This window comes from Nematolebias whitei, chromosome 18 (genome assembly GCF_014905685.2).
Source record: "Nematolebias whitei isolate Nwh7 chromosome 18, NemWhi1, whole genome shotgun sequence".
In the NCBI taxonomy this organism is placed as follows: domain Eukaryota; kingdom Metazoa; phylum Chordata; class Actinopteri; order Cyprinodontiformes; family Rivulidae; genus Nematolebias; species Nematolebias whitei.
In genome coordinates this window covers 20,191,962-20,216,347 of record NC_056515.1, presented here as the reverse complement: position 1 = coordinate 20,216,347, position 24,386 = coordinate 20,191,962, and the positions used below count along the sequence as shown (strand labels likewise).

Here is a 24,386-nt window from a genome sequence, read left to right as displayed (position 1 = left end):
TTAGGTAGGTAGGTAGGTAGATAGATATTGAAATAGATTGATAGATAGATTGATTGATTTTATTTAGAATATTGTAAAAAATAACTCCAAAGCTAAGCAGTTCTTGCCAGCTGTTTTAACACTGTGTTGAACTTTATGTATCTGATGTTTTTTTTGTTTTTTTTAGCTCAGGTTGTAAGGGTTAGATCCAAAGTTACCTTCTCAACCATCTCACCTTGTTTTGTCGTGCTGCCGTCTGATGATGGTGCTTGTATAGCAATATCCTCTTCTGAAAAAGGTGCAGATCTACAGTACCAGCTAACGTTACATTAACATTAATCATTCCGCAACAGCTGAGGTTATCGGTAACCAAACACTACCAAAGTATCGCAACTAGCCGGTTTTAAAAATGTAGCGATACAGATGAGCCGCCTGCTGAATCATAAGGATTAGCATCCTCTATATTTAGCTGTACAGTAATAGTGCCTGTTTACCAGCCTTTCTTTGTTTTTAAAAGGTGCATCAGAGAGAACCACAGCAGAGAAATTCTTGATCCAATAACGCTGGGTCTGACATGTCCCCTTGTCAGCACACTATGCTTTAAAATTTACTTTGATTACATCACTGACATCATCAGGATTTTTTTTCATGCTTAGCATAATCCCCCCTGGAGACCTGTAACTGGCTGAGAAAGGTTATGGAGGTGGCCTTTAAAAACAAAAAAAGAAGCTTATTTTAAGTTTTTCTCAACAAACTGCTTTTAAAGCAGTGACTGTGGTGGAAATAATGTGGCTAAGTAGAGTTGTTGTGACCTTTGTGTGTAACTGATGCAGCCAGTTGTAAGCCATAGCAGAAAGTTTGAGAATTTCCTGCTCACTCATCCACCCAAATATACTATGTTTGAGGTTGCGTGTATGCTAGCTGTGAACGTATCGACCTGCCCAGGCCAGCTCATATTCTCTGATCCAATCAGCGGTGGCTTATCTCCTCCTCTTCTGGGCCTGCAGCTGCCGCCACAGTAATTCCCATACATTTACGTCGACAGAACATTGGAAACAATCCACTCGGTCCAGCCATGGCACCAGAAACTGGACACATTAGTATGGCTCTATGTTTACACCGAGAGCTTTTTCTCTCTCTCCATTCAGGCTGTTTTACTCAAATGTTTATTATATAAGTAGCTGCCAATGGTTCTGGGACAAAGCTGGGTTAATCTGCACTCACTTCAGGATTATCCAACTTCAGATCTGCAGTGTTCCCATAAATTCAAACAATTATCCAAATGTTAGCACTTTTGTAACGTGTAATTATGATGTACGGTTAAAAAAAACTGGCACAGAAGTTGTTTGGTTTTGAATCACCCTGTTTAGCATGCAAGCTAAGCCACCTGCTGCTTAATTGTGATCTGGTCGCAGGGGTAACAGGACTAGGAGGAAAACCCAGGCATTCCTCTTCCCCAACTCCTCCTGGGGGATCCCAAAGTATTCCCAAGCCAGAGAGAATACGTAATCCTTCTGGTAAATTCTGGTCTGCCCTGGTGTCTCCTCCCAGTGGGATGGAAAACCTCCTGAGGGAATGCCCATGAGGCATCCTAATCAGATGCCTCAGCCACCTCTGCTAAAAAATTTTAATGCGGGGGGACAAGTGGTACTTGAGCTTCTTCCTGGATGGGGGAGCTCCCCACTCAATTTCTAAGACTACGCCCGGCCTCCCTATGAAGGAAGTTCATTTTATCTGCTTATATCTAGGATCTTGTTCTTTAAGTTTTGATCTGTACCTCATGATCAAAAGTGAGGTTTGGGATGTAGACAGACTAGTAAATTGAGAGCTTTGTCTTTTGGCACTGCTCTCTAAAGAGCTTTACCACCAGAACAGAACAAACATTCTACTGCAAATGAAGACCTGATCTATTTATTTTTCTCCCCCTCCATCCTACCATCACTCTTGAACAAGACTCCCAGATACATGAAATGCTCAGCTTGACGTATGGACTCAACTCTTGCTTAGAAGGTGTATTCCACCTGTTCCCAGTTGAGACCCATGGCCACAGACTTGGAACAGTGGACTCTCATCCCAGCAGCTTCACACTCTGCTATAAACTATCCCAGCACACTAAGCCGTTGCCTGAAGGCACCAACAAGACCACATCATCACAAGCAAAAATGAGACCCTGACGTTCTCAAACCTGATACCTTCCTCTTCATAACTTCACCTGGAAATCCTTTCAATGAACACCACAAAAAATATTGGCAGAGTATAATCCACACTAGGAAGAAGCTTAACTTTGTGCCAAGGATGCGGACACTGCTCTTGCTTTGGTTATACAGATACTGGATAGCCCTTACATGCAATCTCAATACCCAACTCCTACTGTACCCCCCACAAAATGATTCAAGGAACATGGTCATAAGCCTTTTCCAAATCCACAAAACCCATGTAACCTAGAAAAAATCTGCAGGGGTAAAGATCAGATCCACTGTTCCACGACCAGAACAAAAGCTGCACTGCTTCTTCTGAATCTGAATTCTTCTTACATGTTCGACATTGCCAGAGGAGGCCAATAGATACATAAAGTCTTCTTTTGAATGTATTTTCCTTTCCCTTTGCCTGCAGTGGCCAGGAGCTGAATAGTGGAAAAACTTTCTTTCAACATGATGAGACTTCCAACAGAGCCATATTCAGAAAGAGCAGTCATCTGTTTTACTCTGTGCCATTAATAATGTAGATGAATATGATCTATGAAGGACCCACCTCACAACATCAGGATCTAAAGGCTCTGCCTGTTTGGAGTGAGATATTAGAGTAGAACTTCAGAGGTCTAATGAACGGATCACTATTCTGTCTGTTCTATCTGTATCACAGGGGGATGTTTCCACCTGGTTACAGTCCATCAGATACCAGCACTCACTTGTGTTGTTAATAAATCAAATAATTAAATGATGGGTGTTGAGCTCAGCATTCAGCCACGTCAATCCAAGATGGCTGTTGTCATCAGTGTATGTATGTGTGTATGTAAACCTTGTGAGCTGGAGAACTTGAAAAATAAGCAGTGTGCTGACAACCATTCACCTATGTTTGTGTGTTCAGTCTCTCTGTTCAGTATGTACACTGAACTACAAAAATAACTTCCTTAATGCTCCACCTGGGTGTATCCCAGGTGTGATGGGTTAAATGCAGAGAACTAATTTCGTTATTGTATGGGAACATACAATGATGACAGCACATAGCACTTTATTTGACTTGAATTAACTTTTAAGAAAAGCCTGCATCAGATTGCTGGTATTTATGGAGATGATCTGCCTTATTAGAGGAGCTGAAGGAGGGCAAGTGGACTTTATGTTCCTGGGAATGGTTATTACTCATCTCAACTTTTTTTTTCATTTACCCTTCATTTATACAGGTAGTCTCATTGAGCCACAAGAACTCATTTTCAAGAGAGACCTGTTTAGGGAGCAGATGGGGGTTAAGGACCTTGCTCATGGGCCCAGAGTGGGGCAAATGAGGGTGGGGGCAAGTGTGGGTGCTTCACCTACCCCACCCACATTTTTTGATGATGTTGGTACCGGGGCGTGAACCGGCGATCTTCCGATCACATGCCCACCTTCTCTAGCCTCTGTGCCACCACTCCCCTCTAACTTTCATAAAGAAAGCTTACAAGTGGCTGCTTAAGACCTTAAAAAGACTCAAGACCAATGCTCTGTTCTTGTCTGCGATGAGCCAGACTGATGACAAGCAAGATGTGAGCTGGGCAAAATATCAAGGATATGTGGTGGGAGGTTAGATCATCCGGTATATTTTCAGTCCCCATCTACCATATCTAGCAGTTTGTCTGCAGCTAAAATGTGACCAAACGTTTCTTGACTCTCAGAAGTTCTTATTACATACCTGTCGTAAAGGGAACGTATGATGGTACAGTCTCCGTTCTTTCATTCATCTATCCGTCCATACAGAGGTCCATAAACTTTCTTTTGTCCCACCCTTAACTTCTGACCTGCTCAAGGTAATTTAACTAAACTTAATATACTTATACACCATTGCTAATGGAGTGTCACATACTCATTTCATCACCCCAGCTCTAAGGTCAAGGTCACAAATCGAGGTTATACAAGGACTTTGCTCTTCCGGGCCATTCAATTCAATTCAGTTTATTTATATTTCACCAAGTCACAACAGAAGTCGTCTCAGGGCACTGAACAGAAACATTCATATATAAAATAAGTTATCACAAACATACATATTTAAAAATAATAATTTAGTACTATTTACCTGAGGAGCAGACTGCTTTGAATTTAACTCCATCACAGAACTCTCACCTTGAGCGAGCATGAAGGCGACGTGAAAAGGAAAAACTCCCTCATGAGGAAGAAACCTTTGGCAGAACCAGACTCAGGACAAGCGACCATCTACTTCGACTGCCTGGGTTTGGTAGGAGCAGATATACAATGGCAGGTCAAGAATCACATGTTTAGATAGAAATAGAATCAAATGACAACTATTCAATTTTAACAATTCATTTAAGGAAATTACATACTTTTTCCTCTAGTAGTCTAATCTTAAGGTAACATAACAAGCCAACCCTAATTATAGTATTTATCAAAAAGGAAAGTATTAAGCCCAGTCTTAAAACTGGACAATGTGTCAGCCTCACGGACAGAAACTGGAAGTTGGTTCCACAAGAGAGGAGCCTGAGAACTGAAAGATCTTCCTCCCATTCTGTTTTTGTAGGGACCGTGAGTAAACATGTAGTTTGAGAGTGAAGTGCTCTGTTAGGAAAATATGGAACAATAAAATCTGTAATATAAGATGGAGCTAGGTTGTTGAGAGCTTTGTAGGTTAGAAGTAATTTTGAATTCAATTCTGAATTTGACAGGGAGCCAGTGAATAGAAGCTAAAACTGGAGAGAGATGATCTCTCCCACTAACTCCAGTTAAGACTCTGGCAGCAGCATTTTGGATCAAATCTCAACACCTCGATGTCAAATGCAAATGTATTCATGTTTTAATTGTGCTTGCTGGTAGAGTTTTTTGATGTCTCAAATCGTGTCCTGATAGACAAGATGTGAAAGATCTTTTTTGTAATACCACTATCTACCCTCATGTTTCTCCACCTTTTCCTATCTAAGATTATTATCTGATAAGGATAAAATGGCCGCGCTCTCCTGTAGTTGCAGCTTCGTGCACTCCGCCCATCTTTCGGACTACTGTACGTACATATTCGCGTTGTACCTCGGTGCAATGCCAATAAAGATTATTCTGATTCTGATTCAAATGAAGACTTTTTAAAGAAGTATTTCTATAGATTGCTGTATAATAGTTTGTCAAAGGGCATGCAGTATAATGTGCTGTATGCAATACTCGTTTAACATCCCATGCATTTTTCCACAACAACAGTGTTTATTCTCCGCCACTAATGTATTTACAAATTTACCTAACATTTGGCGAGGGTCACCCTCAAATCATACTCTGAGTTTGACAAGACTACAAGTGATCTTTGTTTATAACTTTGGTGTAAACTCAGTTCACTCTGTCTGTTAGCTCATGAATCACTCAGCAGAGTTTAATCAAATGAGGTGTGTTGCACTGTCGGTTTGTTGTATGACCAGATTACACAGCTACGAAAGCAGTGGCCCAGTTTATGTTGGATGACGGGGCCAAACTGACTGCGACATTCCAGCTAAAGATAAACCAAGAGAGGAAGATTTCAGCCCACACAGCCACAAAAGGAAAACTTTTCGTGTTAGAGTTGAGCTGCCAATGAGAGAAGTGTTTAGCTCTCAGCTTTGCCTTTTACAGCTCTTCTCAAGCACGGAGTGGCAACAAAAAAAATCTGATGGTGTCTCTCCGAGCATAAATGGAACTTAACATTCCCTTTCCAGGAGTAGAACTGCCACACGTCAGTGTGTGTTTTCTCAAAGTGCAAGTTATGGTACAAAATGACCTTCTCTTGGATTTGTTCTTCTGCAGCTTCTAAAAAGCTCCTTTAAGTTGGCTTTGAGTTCCAGTTTCATGTCCATTCTTTGTTTCTCCAAAGTGATTGTCCTTACCTACTGTGTGTTTCTGTAGGCTGCTGGAAATGCGGTGAAGCGAGCCTCTGATAATCTGGTGAAAGCAGCACAGAAAGCGGCGTTCGACGCTCAGGACGACCAGGCTGTGGTGGTGAAGAGTAAGATGGTGGGAGGCATTGCTCAGGTGAGTCACGTGTCCTAAGCACAGAACAATCACATACGCAAACACACGGGCAAATATACGAAGAAAGAAGTGAAACGTCTACTCCACCGTGATCAAACCGTGATCCCGTTGGCAAATATTCAGAAAACGCCTGCGCGTATTTTCAAGAAATCTTATCACTATTAAATCATCTGCCGACAAAAATTCAAGTCGGCAGAGATTCTGTGCGTGTGTTTAACATGTGCGGGCTGTAAGCTGGTCCACTAACAGACTGCGGTGATGTTCCAGATCATTGCGGCGCAGGAGGAGATGCTGCGGAAAGAAAAGGAGCTGGAAGAGGCCAGGAAGAAGCTGGCCATGATCAGACAGCAGCAGTACAAGTTCCTCCCCTCGGAGCTGCGAGAGGACGGCCAGGAGCAGTGAAAGTGTGTGTGTGAGTGTGTGTGTGTGTGTGTGGGGAGGAGTGTTGCGCTGACAATCAGCATCATCAGTAACCTAATCAGTGGATTGCTCAGGACCTCCCATCTGCTAATACGTGAGCACAGATGCAACTTTTGGGCAGACTCATTCCACCTTAACATGAACATATCAGGAGGCGTCTTTTGAATCTTGTATGGTTTTACATTTTTGTTGAATAATGCCAGATGATCTACATTTTGCTAATACTGAATCTTCTGCATTCAACTGCTAATTAAGTTATCTGCGCTTTTGTTAAAATGTGTTCATAAATGTCTTTTTGTGCTGTCAAGCTGTGTGGCGTTGTAAAGTGACAAAGTCATACCAGTAAGTTAATCTGTTACATCCTATAGTTATAAAGATGAAATCTAATAGTACAATTTATGTTTTAATGCCAAAATATTCATAATCTATGCAAATGTTGTTGTTTTTTTTGTCTGAATACATTTCCAAAGAGCTTTGAAGTGTTAGCAGATGTCTCATATCTTTAATGCCATTTAGTTTATTTTAATGAAAAAGTAAAAGCAGAAAAAAACATTTTTACATCCGAAAAAACAGTTAAAAGATTTTGAACATATAAGTATTTTGTGAAAGAATGAGCTCTGAACTATATGAAACAAATGTCTTTCTCTTATTTTTAGTATTTAGGTCTGATTGTGTTCATAAAGCCATATATTTAATGCTGCAACATTTTATATCAGCATGACTGTACGACAACACTCCAGTAAATATACACATCCAAACATATCTGGTGCCATTTGTAGCAGATTTTACAAAGTTATTTTTTTAATGGGCCTACTGTTAGTGCCTTATTGACAAAACTTTGTATTTGTGCTTAGATCATGCGTTTTTTTATTTTTTTCAAGTATTATTGATTCCATTTGCCCTAGAAGTGCAATAACTTCATCACCCTGCTACGCATCAGCACAAATAGCTTTATTTTCAGTCACATACTTTTTAGATCTGACAGAGCAGTACGCAGATTAAGACTGTAATAATTGAAAGTTTTTTCATTTTGATCACATTTTGACTTTTATTGTGGTAGAATTATAATGTTGGTGCACAGTAGTATCACCTGCCGGGCACTGTCCTAGAGATTTATATACAATAAAGCAAATTTTCACTGAAAATGTTGGAGTTTTTTGTTTGTTTGTTTTTGTTTTGTCTTTTTTGGTGGTTGTCAAGAATATAGAGTTTGTGTACTTGAGTGTGTGTGTGCGTGCGTGCGTGCGTGTGTGTGTGAGCCACCTACTTCATGAAGCAGCAGAGTTTATTGTAACAAAGTAATTATTCGATGAACATCTAGAATTGATAAATATTTGGATTAAACACGATTCAAGATGGCTGCCACAGCTAATCAACATTATCAAAGACAAAAATAGTTATAAATCAGTCATTTTTATGGTTATTAAGTTCAAATTTGGTCTGGTGTATCTGAAGTGATCCCCAACACATGCTGGTATACATTTTCAGTATTTGTTCCCCCTCACGCTTTCCCCAAAGATGACAAGCATCTATTACAGGGATACTCAACTGACTGCCCGCGGGACATTTCCAGATCGCCACATATTTATATATTTTTTTTTTTTTTTGTTTTGTTTTGTTTGTTTGTTTGTTTTTTTTGTTCTGGGTTTGGGTTCTGTTTATTGCATTTATGATTCAATGCAATAAAATAAACAAATTTAAAAGGTAACATATCATTGTAATACTTGGTTTATTTACATAATGATTTTAATGGCTGGGTGTCCGCCCCCGAGCTGTTGGCTTTCAGAAACTACTGATCTATACTGCACATATCTGTAAGCTGCTCTTTAAGATAAAAAAAAGTTACTTGGGTTTAAAAAAAAACAGCTCTCTTCTTTTAAGTTATTTAGCACAAACCTTACTTGGCAAGGAAACGTTTCAAATTATTTTGGTCCAAGACATTTGTTTTTTTAGAAACGGTATAAAGACTTTTTTCCTTTCAAAATTGAGTTAATTTTGTGTGTGTGTGTGTGTGTGAAGTCTAAGGAGCCACAAACAAACGAGTCCCACAAATATGCCCATAGTGGAAAAAAAACTTAGCATAGTGGCTCATTTTGGCATGATTGCCCCCGAGGAGTTGACTGGGGAGAGGGTGGGCCCCAGAAACCAGTTTATCACCAGCAAACTTTTTTTTTTTCCCATTATGGGAGTGTGATATTTGTGGGACTCCAGTCTGTTTGTGGCTCCTCGGACTGAAGAAGTCCTTTGGATGAAGGATGAAACGTCTCAACAAAAAAAAAAAAAAAAAAACACCCAAATGACCTGACTGAACATTGTTGGATTTGTACCTGGATTATTGAGCATGAATTTTGATGTTAATCCAACTATGACCAATATTCCCCAACATGTGTAGTGTCCATATTCTGTCTATACTAAAGAAACTGATGAGGAAAATTACAGATGAGATGACGTCATTTATGAATGTAAAAAAATGGGAAACTGAGCGAAGACGGTCCAGGGAGCGTTGCGTCCGTGGTTGTCCTGCAGGAAACCTCCAACCGCCTTTCAAATCTCTGGAAGATTCAGGTTTTCCTCAATAACGTCACTTTATTTTGCTCTGTGCATTTTTCTTCTTAACTGACAAGTTTCCCAAACCCTGTTGATGAATAACATCCTCACATTATGATGCTGCTACTAACATGCTTCACTGTGGGGATGGTGTTCTCAGATATGGTGTTGTCCTTGATGGCCAGAAACTTACCCTTTCTCTGGCATCTGACCACAACTCCTTCATGTTTCTGGAGTCTTCACTGATTACCAGTAAATTACAGAGCAGTGTTTGGTGCTAAATTAAGAGTTTGTAACACTGAACCCTGCAGAACTCCATGACTGACTCTGGTGTGGAAGATTCATTTTTTACATGAGCAAATGGGAATTTTATCAAACAAAATTGACTTAATCCACCTTGATGCTTTCCCTTGACCCTTATAACAAGTTGAACCCTCCGTAAAATGATGTGATCATTTGTATCAGCGCTGAGCTCTAACAGAACAACTACAGTCCACTGTCTGAGCTCCCAAGAAGATCCTTAGTCATTTTCATCAGTACCTTTTCTATACTCTGACTGAAACTCCTCAGATTATTTTGCTATCATAACTTGCTACACTTTTTCTAGACTTTTTAAAAATTAAATGAAATGTAAAATTATGGACCCAAATTCAAACCCATTTAAATTTAATTTTTAAAAATAAAGTTTACAAGCTCGTTGTGGCTAAAGAGAGCTGGATCAGATCTAAAATGGAGGTACCAATTGAAGGGAAAACCTCTGAGCAGTTTGGTTGTGATGGAAAAACTAGAAGACACATTGAATTAAACAACTGTTTCTGATAACTCACAGGTCAACTGGACTGAATTGTTTGTTGAAGCTGAGATTTTATTCAATGTGTAAATTCTGCCATTTTGTTTACTGATTAAATCAACTTTGTGATGAAGTCACTGTTCTGTGTCGGCCTGGCCAGGGTTCTAAAAAGAAACCTGCGGTCGTTCTTGGTTACTTCAAATAACGATGAATAGTTCTGGCTTTGTGAAGGATTTTTACAGCACTGTTTCCACTCATCATCTCCTTGTGGGTTTTCTCAAAGTCTGATTTAAAGTACACAGCTGTGAATTTTACTGAAGATCCAACACATAAACAGAAAAATCAGAATGTTTCTCTGATTATTTTTCTTACAAAAATGTATTTTCAAACCTGCCACACATGCGTTTTTATTCTTTCCATAATTGTTTGTTTTCGTTTTAAGGTTGTTAAAGAGTTTGCAACTTTGCTGGAAAGTTGGAACTCAACACATTTTATTTCAGCATGGTCAGAGGTTTTTATTATTATTATTATTATATTTTTTTTACAGATTTGTAGAAGGGCAGCAGAAATTTTTTTCCTGATTATAACCCCACTTGCTGTTTGTGAGGAAGGTGGAAATAACTTCATTAATCCTGATGATTTTTCCTTATAAATATTTGGATTTGAGCTGCTGTTTTCTGTCTCGTGCAGAATGATGACACGCATAAGGGAGTGTGCTCAGTTCTGATTTATCCTCACACACACACACACACACACACTGAACGGCTCTCGCTGCCTAAATATGGGCAACAAGTTTTAGGCTGGAGCTCCAGCAGCTGCTGGGCTGTTCCTATCTGTGAGATCTCTTTTCTCCTTTCAGTCAAGCCCCACAGCTCGCTCCTGTCCACCTGCCCGAGGCTCCGTCAGGATAACAAAGTGCTCGTCCCTTCTCTTCTCTGCTGAGAGCCAACACACGCAAACATGGAGGCCATCAAGAAGAAAATGCAGATGCTGAAGCTGGATAAGGAGAATGCCATAGACCGTGCAGAGCAGGCCGAGGTGGACAAGAAAGGAGCGGAGGACAAATGCAAACAGGTGGGTTGATGGGAGCTCAGTTTGACATGATAAAGACGAGATCCCTCTCATTAAATGTGCTGAAATAAAAAATAAATTATTACCAAAAGGATCAGTTTTTAATCAAAATGTTTTAGACAAAAATGAACCCAAAAGTCTTTAGGCCTGACCGGTTTAATTGCCTGGGCTTGGACATCATAACGAGGCCTTTAGGAGCTGTAAGGAAGGATCAACAACTAGTAACGATTCCACTATAACCTTGAAAATGACATCAACTGTGAAGCTAAACTCTGAGGTCTCTCGTGTCTGACACCAAGAGGCTTTGAAAAGTCAAAGTCTCGTCAGGAGACAGAATACTTGTGGATCTGCAGAAACCTTTGGAGCATCGTTATTCCACAGCTGGATTTATTTGGGAATGTTTTCTCACAATGTGTTAAAATAAACGGTGAATAAAAAAATATTTTTTGGACAAAGCTGCGTTCAGACACGGTTCTGGTTGGGGGAGAAGTCATCTCTCCCACGGGACGTCCTGCCAGGACAAACCTTTCAGAACCCCTCTCATGTTTATCTGCTTTCTCATCCATGTTCAACATGGGGATTAAATTTAACTACACGAACATCATGCTGGATTAACAATCATTTGAAGCTACAATAAAGGACATAAATGATAAAAAACCACACATTATTGCAGTTTAGATCAAACAAAGTGGGGGACTTTTTTTCTTAAAACCTTTACAGACCAAACCATCTCCTGACAGCGAGGTCTATATGTTCAACCATTCTTATGTGTTGCTGCTTGAACAGGTCAAACTTTATTTTCTTTAATTGTATTTATTCATCAAAACACTACAAATACAAGAACAGAGGAAAAAAGTAAAGTAAATAAAAAAAAATTAAAAAGCCGTGTGTGGAGGAGGGAGGATCTAAAATAAATAGTTTACAATTGTTATAACTTCATAACATGATGGGTTAATTACACAATTGTACACATTAAGAAGGTACAGATTTGAGGTAAGGGTGTCCACTCGCAAGTAAATTCACTGTTAGTAAAATCTTCTCCACCTCGAAAACGTCCTGACAGTGTTAAGCCATGCGTAGATGGAGGTGTGGGAGATTTCCAAAGCTAAGATCTCATTTTGCAGGGGAGGTAGGTTAAGCGTGGTCATTGCAACTCCAAAAACGGTAATTAGTCACACACTAAAAAAGCAAAAGCATCTGAAAGTACAAGAAAAAAAGACACTCCAGAATTTATGCAAACTTGGACAGAAGAAAAAAATATGACTGAAGTTGCAAGGTGACGTCTGACATCTGTCACACTGGTCTAAAATTGAAGGAACGTTTTTAAATCAACAGGATTTTGAGAAGTGGACTCTGTTTATTACTTTAATCTGTATAAACTGTAATCTAGCACATGGTGTACTTGATCGTGTGCTGAGAATCGTCGTATCCCACCATGGTTCAGACAGTTCAGCACCTAACTCACCAGATGAGTCACACTCGATTATCACTAGTGATCCATGTATATAAGTAAGAGGTGGTTTCTGAAGTCAAACTTTCTACATAAACTTATAAACTAAGTGGGCTTTAAAGGAAACAAAAATATTATTTTCCACTTTGCCAGTCATTTATTCTGTTTCTATTATTCCAGATAAATAAAAAGTACGTTTGATTATTATTAATTATGGTAGTTTTATGTCACGAGGTTCAGTGTTAATTTAGCTACAAAATCCCTGTCCACTTCTCAGAAATGATGCATTTATAAAAACTAATTTCCCTTTTGCTGTCACTGAGTGTTGTACATTTAATTTAAATCTTTAACAACCTGACTGAGTGCATCATCATCATCATCATCATCATCATTAAAAACAACTTCCAGACGTAAACTCTGCACATTTTGTACAATCTCATCAGAAGCCACGTAAAACTCTTAGAGATTTATTTTACCTAAGCACATCTCAGAACCTTATTTAACCTCGTTAACCTTTCAGTCAGAGACAAATACAAGTTTTTACCCTCTCTTGAGCTTTAAGGAGGTAGATCGTTATTTTTATTTTATTTTGAGCGTGTGACTAAACACTGCTGCGACTTATCCTGTCTGGATGTTGGAAGAAGGTGATGTTTCTCTTTGAGAGTTCAGCTTCTGTTGTAGTTCCTGGCAGTTTTTCAACATATTTCTCTTTAAGAGATGGACTGGCTGCAGCTACTGTTCAGTTCTTTGGAAAGTAGAGCATCACTTCTTACTTCTCAGTAGATGAGCAGACAGCTTCACACCATCTGTATGTTTACTGCTTGTTAAATGCATCTGAAGTCCCTTTAAACAAGTGAGAACTTGAAATGCTCTTAAGAATCAAAGCAGAGCCCATTAATACTAATCTGAAATATTTAAACAGGGCAAATATAATCTCAATCTCTATTTTTCATTCTCTTATGTTTCAACTGAATACATGCAAGAAGTAAAAATGATGGAAGTTGCACACCTTATGGTCCACATAAGGATGTTTGTTGAATGTTGTTCCCCTTTTTTTGTATTTAAACTATTGTTTTCATCTTCTTGGCGCTCGTTTTCTCGCTAGCTTTAGCCTCTTGATAGCTCCTTCCCCAGTCACTCCTCAAAAGTATCCAACATGACTGGCATTTGATTAGAGCCTGCAATGTGTCAGTGAACCCCATGAACCACAGGCCCATACTCTGATTAGTGGGTGTCAATCAAAAGATGCACGGTTCACAAGCTGCTTTTGTTCAGAGATACAGTTTTTATCATCCACCTGAAAACCTTAAAGTTCTAGCTGGAGTTGGGCAGGATCTGTGGGAGCACAAACTAAAACAGGGCAACACAAGATACAAAACACCAGAGCAGAACATGGAGGAGTGAAAACTACAATGAGGAGAATGAAGAAGAACAAACCACTAACAAGGTCTGATAGGACTCCTTCAGCTTCAGCCTCTCTCACCCGGGTCGGGTTAGAGGATGGCTACCAAGAGAGGCCCCAACAACTTTGCAGCCACAGCTCAAGGCAGTCCCCTCAACAGTGAAGATGCAGAACATGGCCCACTCAGACTCAATTCACCCCACTTCTGCTGGGATCTGGTTGACATTCAGTAGGAGGTGGGAGTTGATCCTTCTGAAAGGTTCTTCCACCAGGCATTCCCAGCAAACATTTACTACGTTTGTCTCACTGGGTTTGTTCAGCATCTTCCCTCATCACCTGATCCGACACACCACCAGGTGTTGACCAGTTGACACAGATCGACTGTCTTGACTACAAAGTCCATCTATGTGACCTACGTTGTCCTGGTGCCATGTGCACTTATAAATAAAATAGAACAAATCTTTTTTTCTCAGTGCAAAAAGCATAGTTACAAACTGTAAAACACAGTTTGGCGTCCTCCTTGGCAGAAATGCATTGTATGAGCACACAGTATTAAGATGGAAAAATAGCAAAGAGTGTGAAAATTGTGTGTGCAATCATGTTCAAACATGGTGTTGGTCACGGACAAACCGTGACAAGAACAGAAGTCCAACAGAACGTCACGAGGGTCCATTCCCCCCAGTCACACCCTCCAGGTTGTTACTCTGTTGCTTCCTACATGGACATTGAAGTCACTGAGTCCCGAGCTGGAGCACCTTCCATCACCCCCTCTAAGGACTCCAAGAAGGACAGATACTCTGAACTGTTGTTCAGCACGTAGACACAAACAAGAGTCAGAGTCCAGCCCCCACCTGAAGGCACAGGGAAGCTGCCCTATCATCTACAGTCTACTGGGGGAACCTCCAAAGCACAGGCTTCCATCATGGCACCTCACCACTGGCAACCCCAGAGTGGAATAAAGTCTAGTCCTTCTCAAGGAGATTGGTTCCAGAAAGTCACACTGTGTGTTGAGGTGAGCCCAATGAGATCTGGTCAATACCTCTTAACTTCACACACAAGTTCAGGCTCCCTCCAGAGAGGTGATCTTCCATATCCCAAGAGCCAGCTTTGTAAGCCAGGGTCAGAGCACCAAGTCCCAAACATTCAGCTGCCACTTGTGGCACAAAGCACAAGAAACTAACAAATGCAAACATGAGAAATGAACGACACTATCAAAATACCACAGAAAACCCTGAATCGTGACTAAGAAAATCAACAAATTGATTCCAGTTCTCCTTTGATTCAGTGAGACAGTGGAAGACCCCCCCCCCAAAAAAAAATAACTTCCTTTGAACAGAACCCTCCAGCAGAATCGAGTCAGGATGAGTGGCCATTTACTGGGACTACAGGACAGAAACTGCACAGACATACAGTATTTTTTTTTCTTGGATGCATTTTTGATTTGAATGCACAACAAAAGTCTCACAAAACTTTCCTCTTGTGAAGAAAAGCACGACTGTACCGTCCATCAAAAGTACAAGACAAATGGACTGATCACATGACCACAAATGTCCTCTAGTTGGCAGCCATCCTGTTTGGCCTGAAAGTCTTCATGGGATCGTACTTGATATTATTTATGTTCTGTTTATGTTTGTCAAAAGGCTTGTAAGGTGGAAACCTGCATTCACAATAAGTTCCAGTTTTCAGCCATAAACCTGGTAATAAGAGAGTTCACTGTAACTGTTGAAGAACACCGTACGGTTTTTGCATCTTTGCAGTGTATTTGACAGGATCAGGTGGAAGTCTTTTTATAGACAGCAGTCACTGAACTGAACAACTGCAGACATTTCATTGTCCCCAGAGGACTGCAGCTTGAAACTATTACAATACCATTACGTCTCTCTACTCAGAAACATTTATTAGCGTGTCTATTTTAGTGTTAGCCTTGAAGAGCTTCACCTCCTTGAAATTGTCGCTGCTCCTCAGTGCAGTTGTTTCTGGAGCTATCCCTCTGGATGAAGGATTAGAAAAGTTCAGATCTATTTGTGAGCCAGAGGCCCTACATGGCTGCAGGCTGAGACAGGCTGTCACAGGTGATGCAGAGAGGACATTTGTTCTGGGGATATTGTCACCAGGTCTCCTAGCTGCGGTTTACAACAACCTTTTTATAGTCCTTACAGCGGCAACAATCTTTGGTGATACATTATTAACACAGAGACAAGACTAAAGCAAAGTATCACATTAATATTCTGAGTTAGGAAGGTAAAACTTAAAGAATGATCCATCAGATGCTCTCTCCACAGTAGATTAAATGTTAATCAGCTTCGCTCAGCTGGCATTTTATCACTACCTGCGATGCTGCTGCAGCACATCTGTGCTGCTGACCACCATCTTCTTGTAACAATTCTTCTATTAGCCCGCAGCAATGGACAAATGTCAGACATCTGTCAGCATCTAGCCATGATCTCAACCACCTGCTTCTTCTTCTTGCTCTCTGTTGATCCACTCTGACAGATCTCAGCCTGAAAGTTTGTCCTTTTCTAGTAAAGTCCAAACCAAACCCTAAACCACAATTTGCACATCCGTTTCTTCCAGGTTTTTGTCTGTGGAATGAATGGCGAGTAAAAAATGGTCTTATTAAGGCAGACATCATGTCACCGGACACTGTGTAAAACGCTATATAGACATCGTTTTTACTCTTAATAATGACAGATTCAACTGACTGCTGTTTGTAGCCACTAACTTGTGTTGTCTGTGTCTCTGTGCTGGTTGTGGTTTTGCTGGATGTCTCTTCCATGCAGGTTCCTCTATAAAATACACTGAACTGGACCTAAATTAGAACTGTTTGTTTTTTCTCTTAGGTGAATTGCCAATAAATAGATAAAGACCAAACTGGAATGAAAGCGATATAAATTAAATAATAAAACTTTCATGTATAAATGGCTTCTATAAATCATAGAAATTGATCATTTCACCTATAATGAGCAGGCAGGTGTTTAAAAGTGATCTAAGTGATGAAAAAACCACCAACCCTGTCTGACGTTGTTAGAATTAGTTAGTTGTGTTTTTGTAAGAATATTAAACTCACCCTTTTTGGTAGAAAGTTAAACATGTCACCTTTTATATCTCTCTGACATGCTTTGTCTCATTGCTTGTGTCTGTGGCCTGCAGCTGGAGGAGGAGCTGCTGGGCCTGCAGAAGAAACTCAAAGGAGTGGAAGATGAGCTGGACAAATACTCAGAGTCCCTGAAGGATGCCCAGGAGAAGCTGGAGCAAGCAGAGAAAAAAGCAACGGATGTAAGTAAAAATGTGTATTAAGACATTGGTTGGAAGCATAGAAACTGAGCAATAACCAGTGTTTCATACCACAAGTGGAAGTTTCTTGTGTCTCACAACCAATCGTGATCTTTGGAACATGTTACTGTTACTGTTCAAGACTTGCACACAGATGTGTTCCTGAAAGCTGTTTCCAAACAAGAACCATGAAACTTCATCAATCCAGTTTAAGGATTATGGCTGTAATCCTAAAATGTGCTTGTGAGGAACATTTCTTACAAGAAACTTTCCTTCAAAACAATGAGTCTGAACCACTGGACAAAGACCTCCGTCACTTCACCTAAAAGAGAGCCATGCACCGTTATACTTTATTTATTTATTGGTTTTTTGCTTATGCTAAATGCATTTTTATCCTATTCTTCAATAACAACTGAAAACATTTGAGAACACCTGTTTAACTGAGATTAATGCAGTGATTCTTGTTTTCTCTTACGCTGATACATCATTGAAAATTGTATAAATCCATTGTTTAATTGGCTGAGTTTTATTTAACACAAACTATAAAGCGCATTGTGATGTCACAAGATGATTGTAATCATTAGGAAAAAATAGAATACATGAAATCTGGAGTCTTTGAGTGGAAGGGATTTTTTTTTTTTACTATAAAAAACAACTGGATTGCTTACCACTCAAAGAAATACTGGAGGGGATTTACAGATGTATCTACTGTATACTGCAATGTTAACCTTTAAAACAATGAAAAATATATAAGAAATATAAAATTTAAATTTGAAGTTCTCCCTTAAAGTGTCAATTTTCTGACCTGATTAAAGTAGTTATGAAACACAATCCATTATCGAGTTATTCTATAAAAGTTGAAAACTAACGTAGCATAAAAAGTTTTAATAATTTAGTAACGTTTATTAATTTTGTATATGTTTATAATGTTTCTGATTAGTTATTTATGTGGTAAAATTGTCAAATATTATATATTTTAAGCAAGACTTCTTGATTATTATTATTATTTTTTTTTTTGCCTGAACTTTATTTTGAAATATTATCCGGAAGTCCATTGAATCAGTTGCCACGGAAACGCCGCGACGCCTGCGCGTAGCTCGGTGCTAAAACACCTTCACAAAAATGGCGATGTACGCATCTGTGGACGCGGTGCGGAAGAAAATTCAGAGCCTGCAGCAGGTGGCCTACGAAGCGGAGGACCGGCTGGGGTTCCTGCAGGCGGAGGCCGACATGGAGAGGCAGGACAGGCAGAGGGTAACAAACTTTACCGCCCGGAAGTGGGACCTGCTGGGACCAACTGGGACTCTGAGAGGCGCTGTTCATCCCGAACAGTTAGACTCTGACTATAAAAATAACAGTTAAAAAAAATCGCTGCTTAGTTGTTTTGTTTAACGATGTTGGACATATAATTGTTAAAACAATATATTTAGCGCACGCGTTTAACGCAACTTTCACACTGACGTTTCCTGGTCTAAAACGTATTAACCGGTACGCTCCATTTAAACGCCGGCGCAATTTAACGTAGTGCCATTTCCGAGCCAGCGAAAAATGTTCACTAACTTAGACAGATAGACAGATACATACATACGAAGGTTGTTGTGAATATATGTCCTCATAAAGTTTAACAATGTCATTATTATACAATAAACATAAACACATCTGACATGTCGGCTCTGTTTTGTGGTAACTTCTGACGCTGGCGTTGAAACCTGACGTTCTTTGCTGCTCTACTTCTTGAGGTGGTGATAGAAAAAGGAGCGGACCCACTGACAAGAAAAGAAGCAGGCGAGCCAACACAATACAGATGTTTCATAGTCCTTCTCAGAGTGGCAAAACTTAATCATAATTTTGAAAAGCTGCATGTCTGTAGATGACATTTTGGTATGATAGCCCTTCCAAAGTGGTAGCTTAGTCGCAGTAATCAGCTCATGAATATAACATTATTATTTTTTTAACACTGGTTTAGACTCATGGTATAGACATTGCTGGTCAAATGTTTCATCTTCTTAAAAGGAACCCTCTTGGCTTTCATTTAAGCCCAGTTTAGTGTTTCCCTGACCAACACAGAGGTCATTAGAGCTCTTTAAACAACAAATAATACAATATACACCTAAATTAACTTTCTTTTAGCCCTGTGGCAGCAGGGACACAAGAGTCAGCAAGTGCAATATTCACAGGACTCTAAGGATTCAAGAAATGTATAATATACCCATACTGTCTATTTGTGGGAGATGATTGTGAGCTGTGTCCCTGTGGTGGACTTGCGACCTGTCCAGGGTGTACCCCACCCCTCGCACAGTGACTGCTGGACATGGGCACCGGCGACCCCTGTGACCCAAAATGGAAGAAGCGGATAAAAGATAATGGATGGATGGTTTTTAATATTCTTGCACACACACGCACACTCAAGGATGAGTATATAATCTTAGACGAGGACACAGACATGAATATGGAAATATGGAACAAGAGTTTTAAGCCTTTCAGCATGTAGAGTACCAGTCTTGACCCGTTAATAAACCCTGTGTGTGTCTCTGCAGGCCGAGGCAGAGGTAGCATCTCTAAACAGGCGCATCCAGCTGGTGGAGGAGGAATTGGATCGAGCTCAAGAGAGGCTAGCTACGGCTCTGCAGAAGCTAGAGGAAGCTGAGAAAGCTGCTGATGAGAGCGAGAGGTAAAAGGCATTGTGCTCAGACTTTCCTGAAAGGACGTGGAACAGTTCCAGTTAATCACATGTGCAGGCAGTGAATGAAGTACTGACTGGGTTTATATTCTGCTCTGTCTTTCAGAGGAATGAAGGTCATAGAGAACAGGGCAACAAAGGATGAGGAGAAGATGGAGATCCAGGAGATGCAGCTGAAGGAGGCCAAGCACATCGCTGAGGAGGCTGATCGTAAATATGAAGAGGTGGGGGGTCACTGTGTTTAGATCCAGACTGAGCACTTGTGCTGCACACCCAGCCTCTGCAGAGTTCAGTGTTCACTGTGACTCATCAGGGCTGGGATTTCTCAGTTCAGATGATGAGCACCAGCATTTTTTTTTAGTTATATCAAATATGTTTTAGTCCATAACAGTTTTGGGTGGATATTATTTTGAAAACAAAGAAATTCATGTTTTTTTTATCTTATTTTTATTATTAGATTTACTTCTGAACAGGGCATTTAATGCATGTTCTTAATGTGTGAATAGAGGGAAGCTGGTGTTTTAATTTAATTCATTTATTTTTATTTAAGATGTTTCCTAGTTAGTTAGTTAGTTAGTTAGTTAGTTAGTTAGTTTTCCGAGTTACAACAACATTTAATTTCCCTCTGGGATTAATAAATTATTTTTGAATTTGAATTGAATTGAATTGAATTCCTGCTCTTCTGAAGGGCTTCCTCTGTTCGTACACAAAAACTGTCTGGTTGGGAGTTTCAAATTTCCCTCATTTATGTGTTCAGTCCGACGGGGCCGTGGTAGCTCGGTGGTCAGTGCTGCCGTCTTGTAATTTTGAGGCAGAAGGTTTGAGCCCAGGTTGTACCAGTATTAGGGTATCCAGCGTAAGACAACTGTTGAATCTTTCATGCGAGTGTGGCAACCCTTGCATAAGGGAGCGGCTGAAAGAAAACATGTTCAGCTAACAGCCAATAGCATCACAAGTGGCACAGACATCTGCTTAGAGCCTTTTTTTCATTAATGTAATGTACCAATATTTAGTGCTTGCACTCTGATTATTATTTTATTGTAACAAATAACAATGCAACATTTTCCACATAATGTAGTACAGAGTCGGACTAGAAAGTTCCTGCAGAAACAGGGACTGCCACGTTGCAGCCATTATAAAATTTTGATTTGACAGTACTGTGTGCTGGGGTTGGCTCTTGGCTACCATCACACCAAATTTCTGCTCAATATCTTCCCTTTTAGCTAAGGAGGCCATCTTGGATTTTGAATTTGCATTAGGAGTGTACCACAACTTGCTTTAAGCTACGACCACACCAAATTTCAGCTCAATATCTCAAAAAAAAAATTACTGATTTATAGTCAATTTAGAGTTTTCTGAGGTAGCTGTGGCAGCCATTTTGAACCAAAATGGCTCCAAAAGTTAATCAGTGTGTGAATGTCTGCAGGTTGCACGTAAACTGGTGATCCTGGAGGGAGATCTGGAGCGCTCAGAGGAACGAGCTGAGGTGGCTGAGGCGTAAGTCAACCCCTGTATTAAGACGTTCACACCAAACAAAATATTTATTTATTAGTATTTATGTTGTCCTAGAAAAGAAAATACAATCACTACTACGACAGCATGTGAACTTTAGCTTAGCTGATGGTGAATATGTTCCCTCAGCAACAGAAGTGGAGGTTCTGCAGTGGTGTGTAGTGTTTGTGGTGCCTTTTGGCCGTGCTGCATGTGATGCACCTTGACTGGTGTTGGCAGCATTAACGCCGCTGCCAGAGCTGTTTGCTTTGTTACAGATGTCAGCCTGTTTTTATAACACATTTATATTATTAATGCAATATTATGTATTTTGTAAGTTGCCATCTGCCACTGGATGTGCCCACATCCTACACAGTGCTACTTGAAATGCCATTTTTAACAAGAATAATTAACATACAGTAATGCATGTAAGTAATACTCGTTAGTTGCAGTTTAATTTATTGTATTCATTTAATTTTGGTTTAAATGAATAGATATCTGCATTCAGCATTTTTGCGTTTTAAATTACAATGTTGGAAATTGTTTTACTTTTCAGTAAGTAACCTGTTTCAGCTTTGTACTTAAAGGGAATATTTCAGCCACACAAATGTTTTTTTTTTTTTTTGTGTGTAAAGGTTTGAAACAATTAGAATATCAGCATTGTAGATTGAACAGGCTCAGTGTGGAGAAAAAGATTTTGGACCGATGAGTTAACGACTAAGACAAAAAGCAAATTGCTGTCCTAAAATGGCTTCAGTCTTGAAAATGTATTTCGGTTCACACAAAAACTATTTAACAGAACTTTTATATTTCTTATCTCTTAGTACATTTTTCTTTTCCTTCGCAGAATTCAGTGGTTATTTGAAAGTGCAGATAGCGGCAGCAGCAGCCAGATGAGAGGGGCTCAGCAGCTCAGCTGCGACTTTTGCATTTTATATATTTGCCAAAAAACGAATGTGGATTGTGGATTATCTGAGGTTCAAGTAGTTTTAAGATGGCATTGATCTGCTTTGAACGTGGAAGCTCAGACCACACTGCTGAGCTAATAATGGCCTGTCGAGGCAGACACACCTCTGTTCAGACTTGACGTTAGCTCATCTGTCCTGTCAGACATTAACTCATAACTTTTACACAGAAAAACATTTAAAAATGGCTGAACCACCCCTTTAAGCCTCATGTAGTGATACGATGTGCGATGCACACCAGACACACCAGGCACGTAGACTTGAATGTGTTTTGCTGTGGGGTTTCTGAAATGCATCATTAACGCATGTGTGCACCACCGTTGCCCATTTGGGCCAACTTACCCCCCTCTCTCCCCACCCCCGTCACCCCAACCCTGCACCATCATCCCGGACTAACTGCTTCAGGCGAGTGAGGGAGCTCGAGGAGGAGCTCAGGCTAATGGACCAGAATTTAAAGTCGATGGTGTGCGGCGAGGAAGAGGTACAGTTTTTATAACGCCCTGCTTCGTTCTCCTCTGGCCTGCAGCCTCTCAGCTTCTGCCTGCGGTTCCTGTTTAACCTGCACACATTTCTCCTCCCTTACATTGTATGTGCAAAGGAGGACAGTTTTAATGTTCTTTTATGTGCGTTTTCATGAAAAGACCACATCTCAATATGAAATACATGAATATTTCACATTTAACAAAAGTAAATTTTAAAAAGCCCTACGTTAGTTTTAACGCTTTTAAAAGCGTTAAAACTAAAATTCTCAGATCCTCAGAGCCAGGTGAGCTCATTCTGTCTTTGGACACGGCACAAAACAGTTTTAATCTCTTCTACCTTTCAAATTACTGCTTTCTCTTCTTTTGCTTCTCTTCTTTCCTACGTTGCTCAGTAAATCAGCTGACCTTGAGGAAGAGCTGAAAAATGTCACCAACAACTTGAAGTCTCTGGAAGCCCAGGCTGAGAAGGTACAGTGAGGGCTGAGAGGGACTCAGCTCGGGGCCGGTCCGACTGTGAATTACTAACAGACTGTAGTCCATGAAACTACAATTATTAAACACACAGAACACTTGAGACCTTACTGACAGACTGTTTCCATCTGAATCTATTTTTGTTTCATGTAATGTTTGTCTGGAAGAAGACACTGATAACTGTCCTCTTGTAAAAAGGATAGGACAAAAACTGTTTTGATAATAAAATATGAAGGTTGAAATGATAGCTATCTTAAAATCTCATTGCCTAACTCTTTATTTATTCACTCAACTTAGACATTACTATTTACCTTTCATCCTTTTCCCAAAGAAACACAACGAGTGGCTTTACCCTCTGCATCCTTTGTAATGTTTGTCTCCCTGTTGAAGTTAAAAGGGACTTCCCTGCAGTTTCATTGAAACATATTTTTCTATTTCAGTACTCGCAAAAGGAGGACAAATACGAAGAAGAAATCAAAGTTCTTACTGAAAAACTGAAGGAGGTGAGAATGACACATTTAATGGTTTTTGGAAGGCCACGTTAGTTTACAATACTTGATTTTGTATAATTTATGCACTCAAAACATCGTGCAGTTGTTTGCAATACTTTATAGGATCTAACTGGAATTAACAGGATTAAATTGAATCGTATGAAACTAGATTAGATTTGCACCTTAAACTGGACACAACATGGACAGACAGGGATTCTTTAACGTGTCCAGAATATCTTCACTTGTAGTTACCGTACTTTCCGGTCTATAAGCCGCTACCTTTTTCACAGACTTTGAGCCCCGCAGCTTATATAATGCTGCAGCTAATTTATGGTTATTTTGTGGGAGGTGTTTGGACGGGCTAACGAGCTTCCTGCCGCCAAAAGTATTTAGCTTCATCACACCTGGACGCTGCCCAATATACTTTTCTAGGGGGTGGATCCTCGTGACACACACAGTGAACTCCACACGTCTTCATGACAATTATCTATCTCACTCATGGTTTATCTACTAAAGAGGGATGGACGATATTATCGGTATGGTATCGGTATAGACCGATATTAGCGATAAAGTTAAATATGGGACATTGGCCATTCCATCAAAATAACTCACCAATATAAAAGGTGCTGTATATACATAAAATGGGGTGCACCGATAAATTGGCCAGCCGATTTATTGGCCCCGAT

General features: G+C 40.0%; 2 protein-coding genes across 2 annotated transcripts in view; both read left to right on the top strand.

Moving 5' to 3' along the window:
• LOC119425101 (talin-1) overlaps positions 1 to 6,643 on the top strand; it is a 107,233-nt gene extending 100,590 nt beyond the window's left edge. The window contains exons 9-10 of the mRNA XM_037692625.1: positions 6,042 to 6,167; positions 6,435 to 6,643. Of these exons, the coding sequence (XP_037548553.1) occupies positions 6,042 to 6,167; positions 6,435 to 6,569 (261 nt within the window). The 3' untranslated portion in view covers positions 6,570 to 6,643. The remainder of the gene's footprint in view (positions 1 to 6,041; positions 6,168 to 6,434) is intronic.
• Positions 6,644 to 10,732: 4,089 nt separating this feature from the next.
• tpm2 (tropomyosin 2 (beta)) overlaps positions 10,733 to 24,386 on the top strand; it is a gene marked incomplete in the record, with an annotated part of 20,293 nt that continues 6,639 nt past the window's right edge. Inside the window, 7 exon segments of the mRNA XM_037692213.1 lie at positions 10,733 to 10,998; positions 16,998 to 17,123; positions 19,658 to 19,791; positions 19,907 to 20,024; positions 21,227 to 21,297; positions 23,131 to 23,206; positions 23,650 to 23,712. Of these exon segments, the coding sequence (XP_037548141.1) occupies positions 10,885 to 10,998; positions 16,998 to 17,123; positions 19,658 to 19,791; positions 19,907 to 20,024; positions 21,227 to 21,297; positions 23,131 to 23,206; positions 23,650 to 23,712 (702 nt within the window).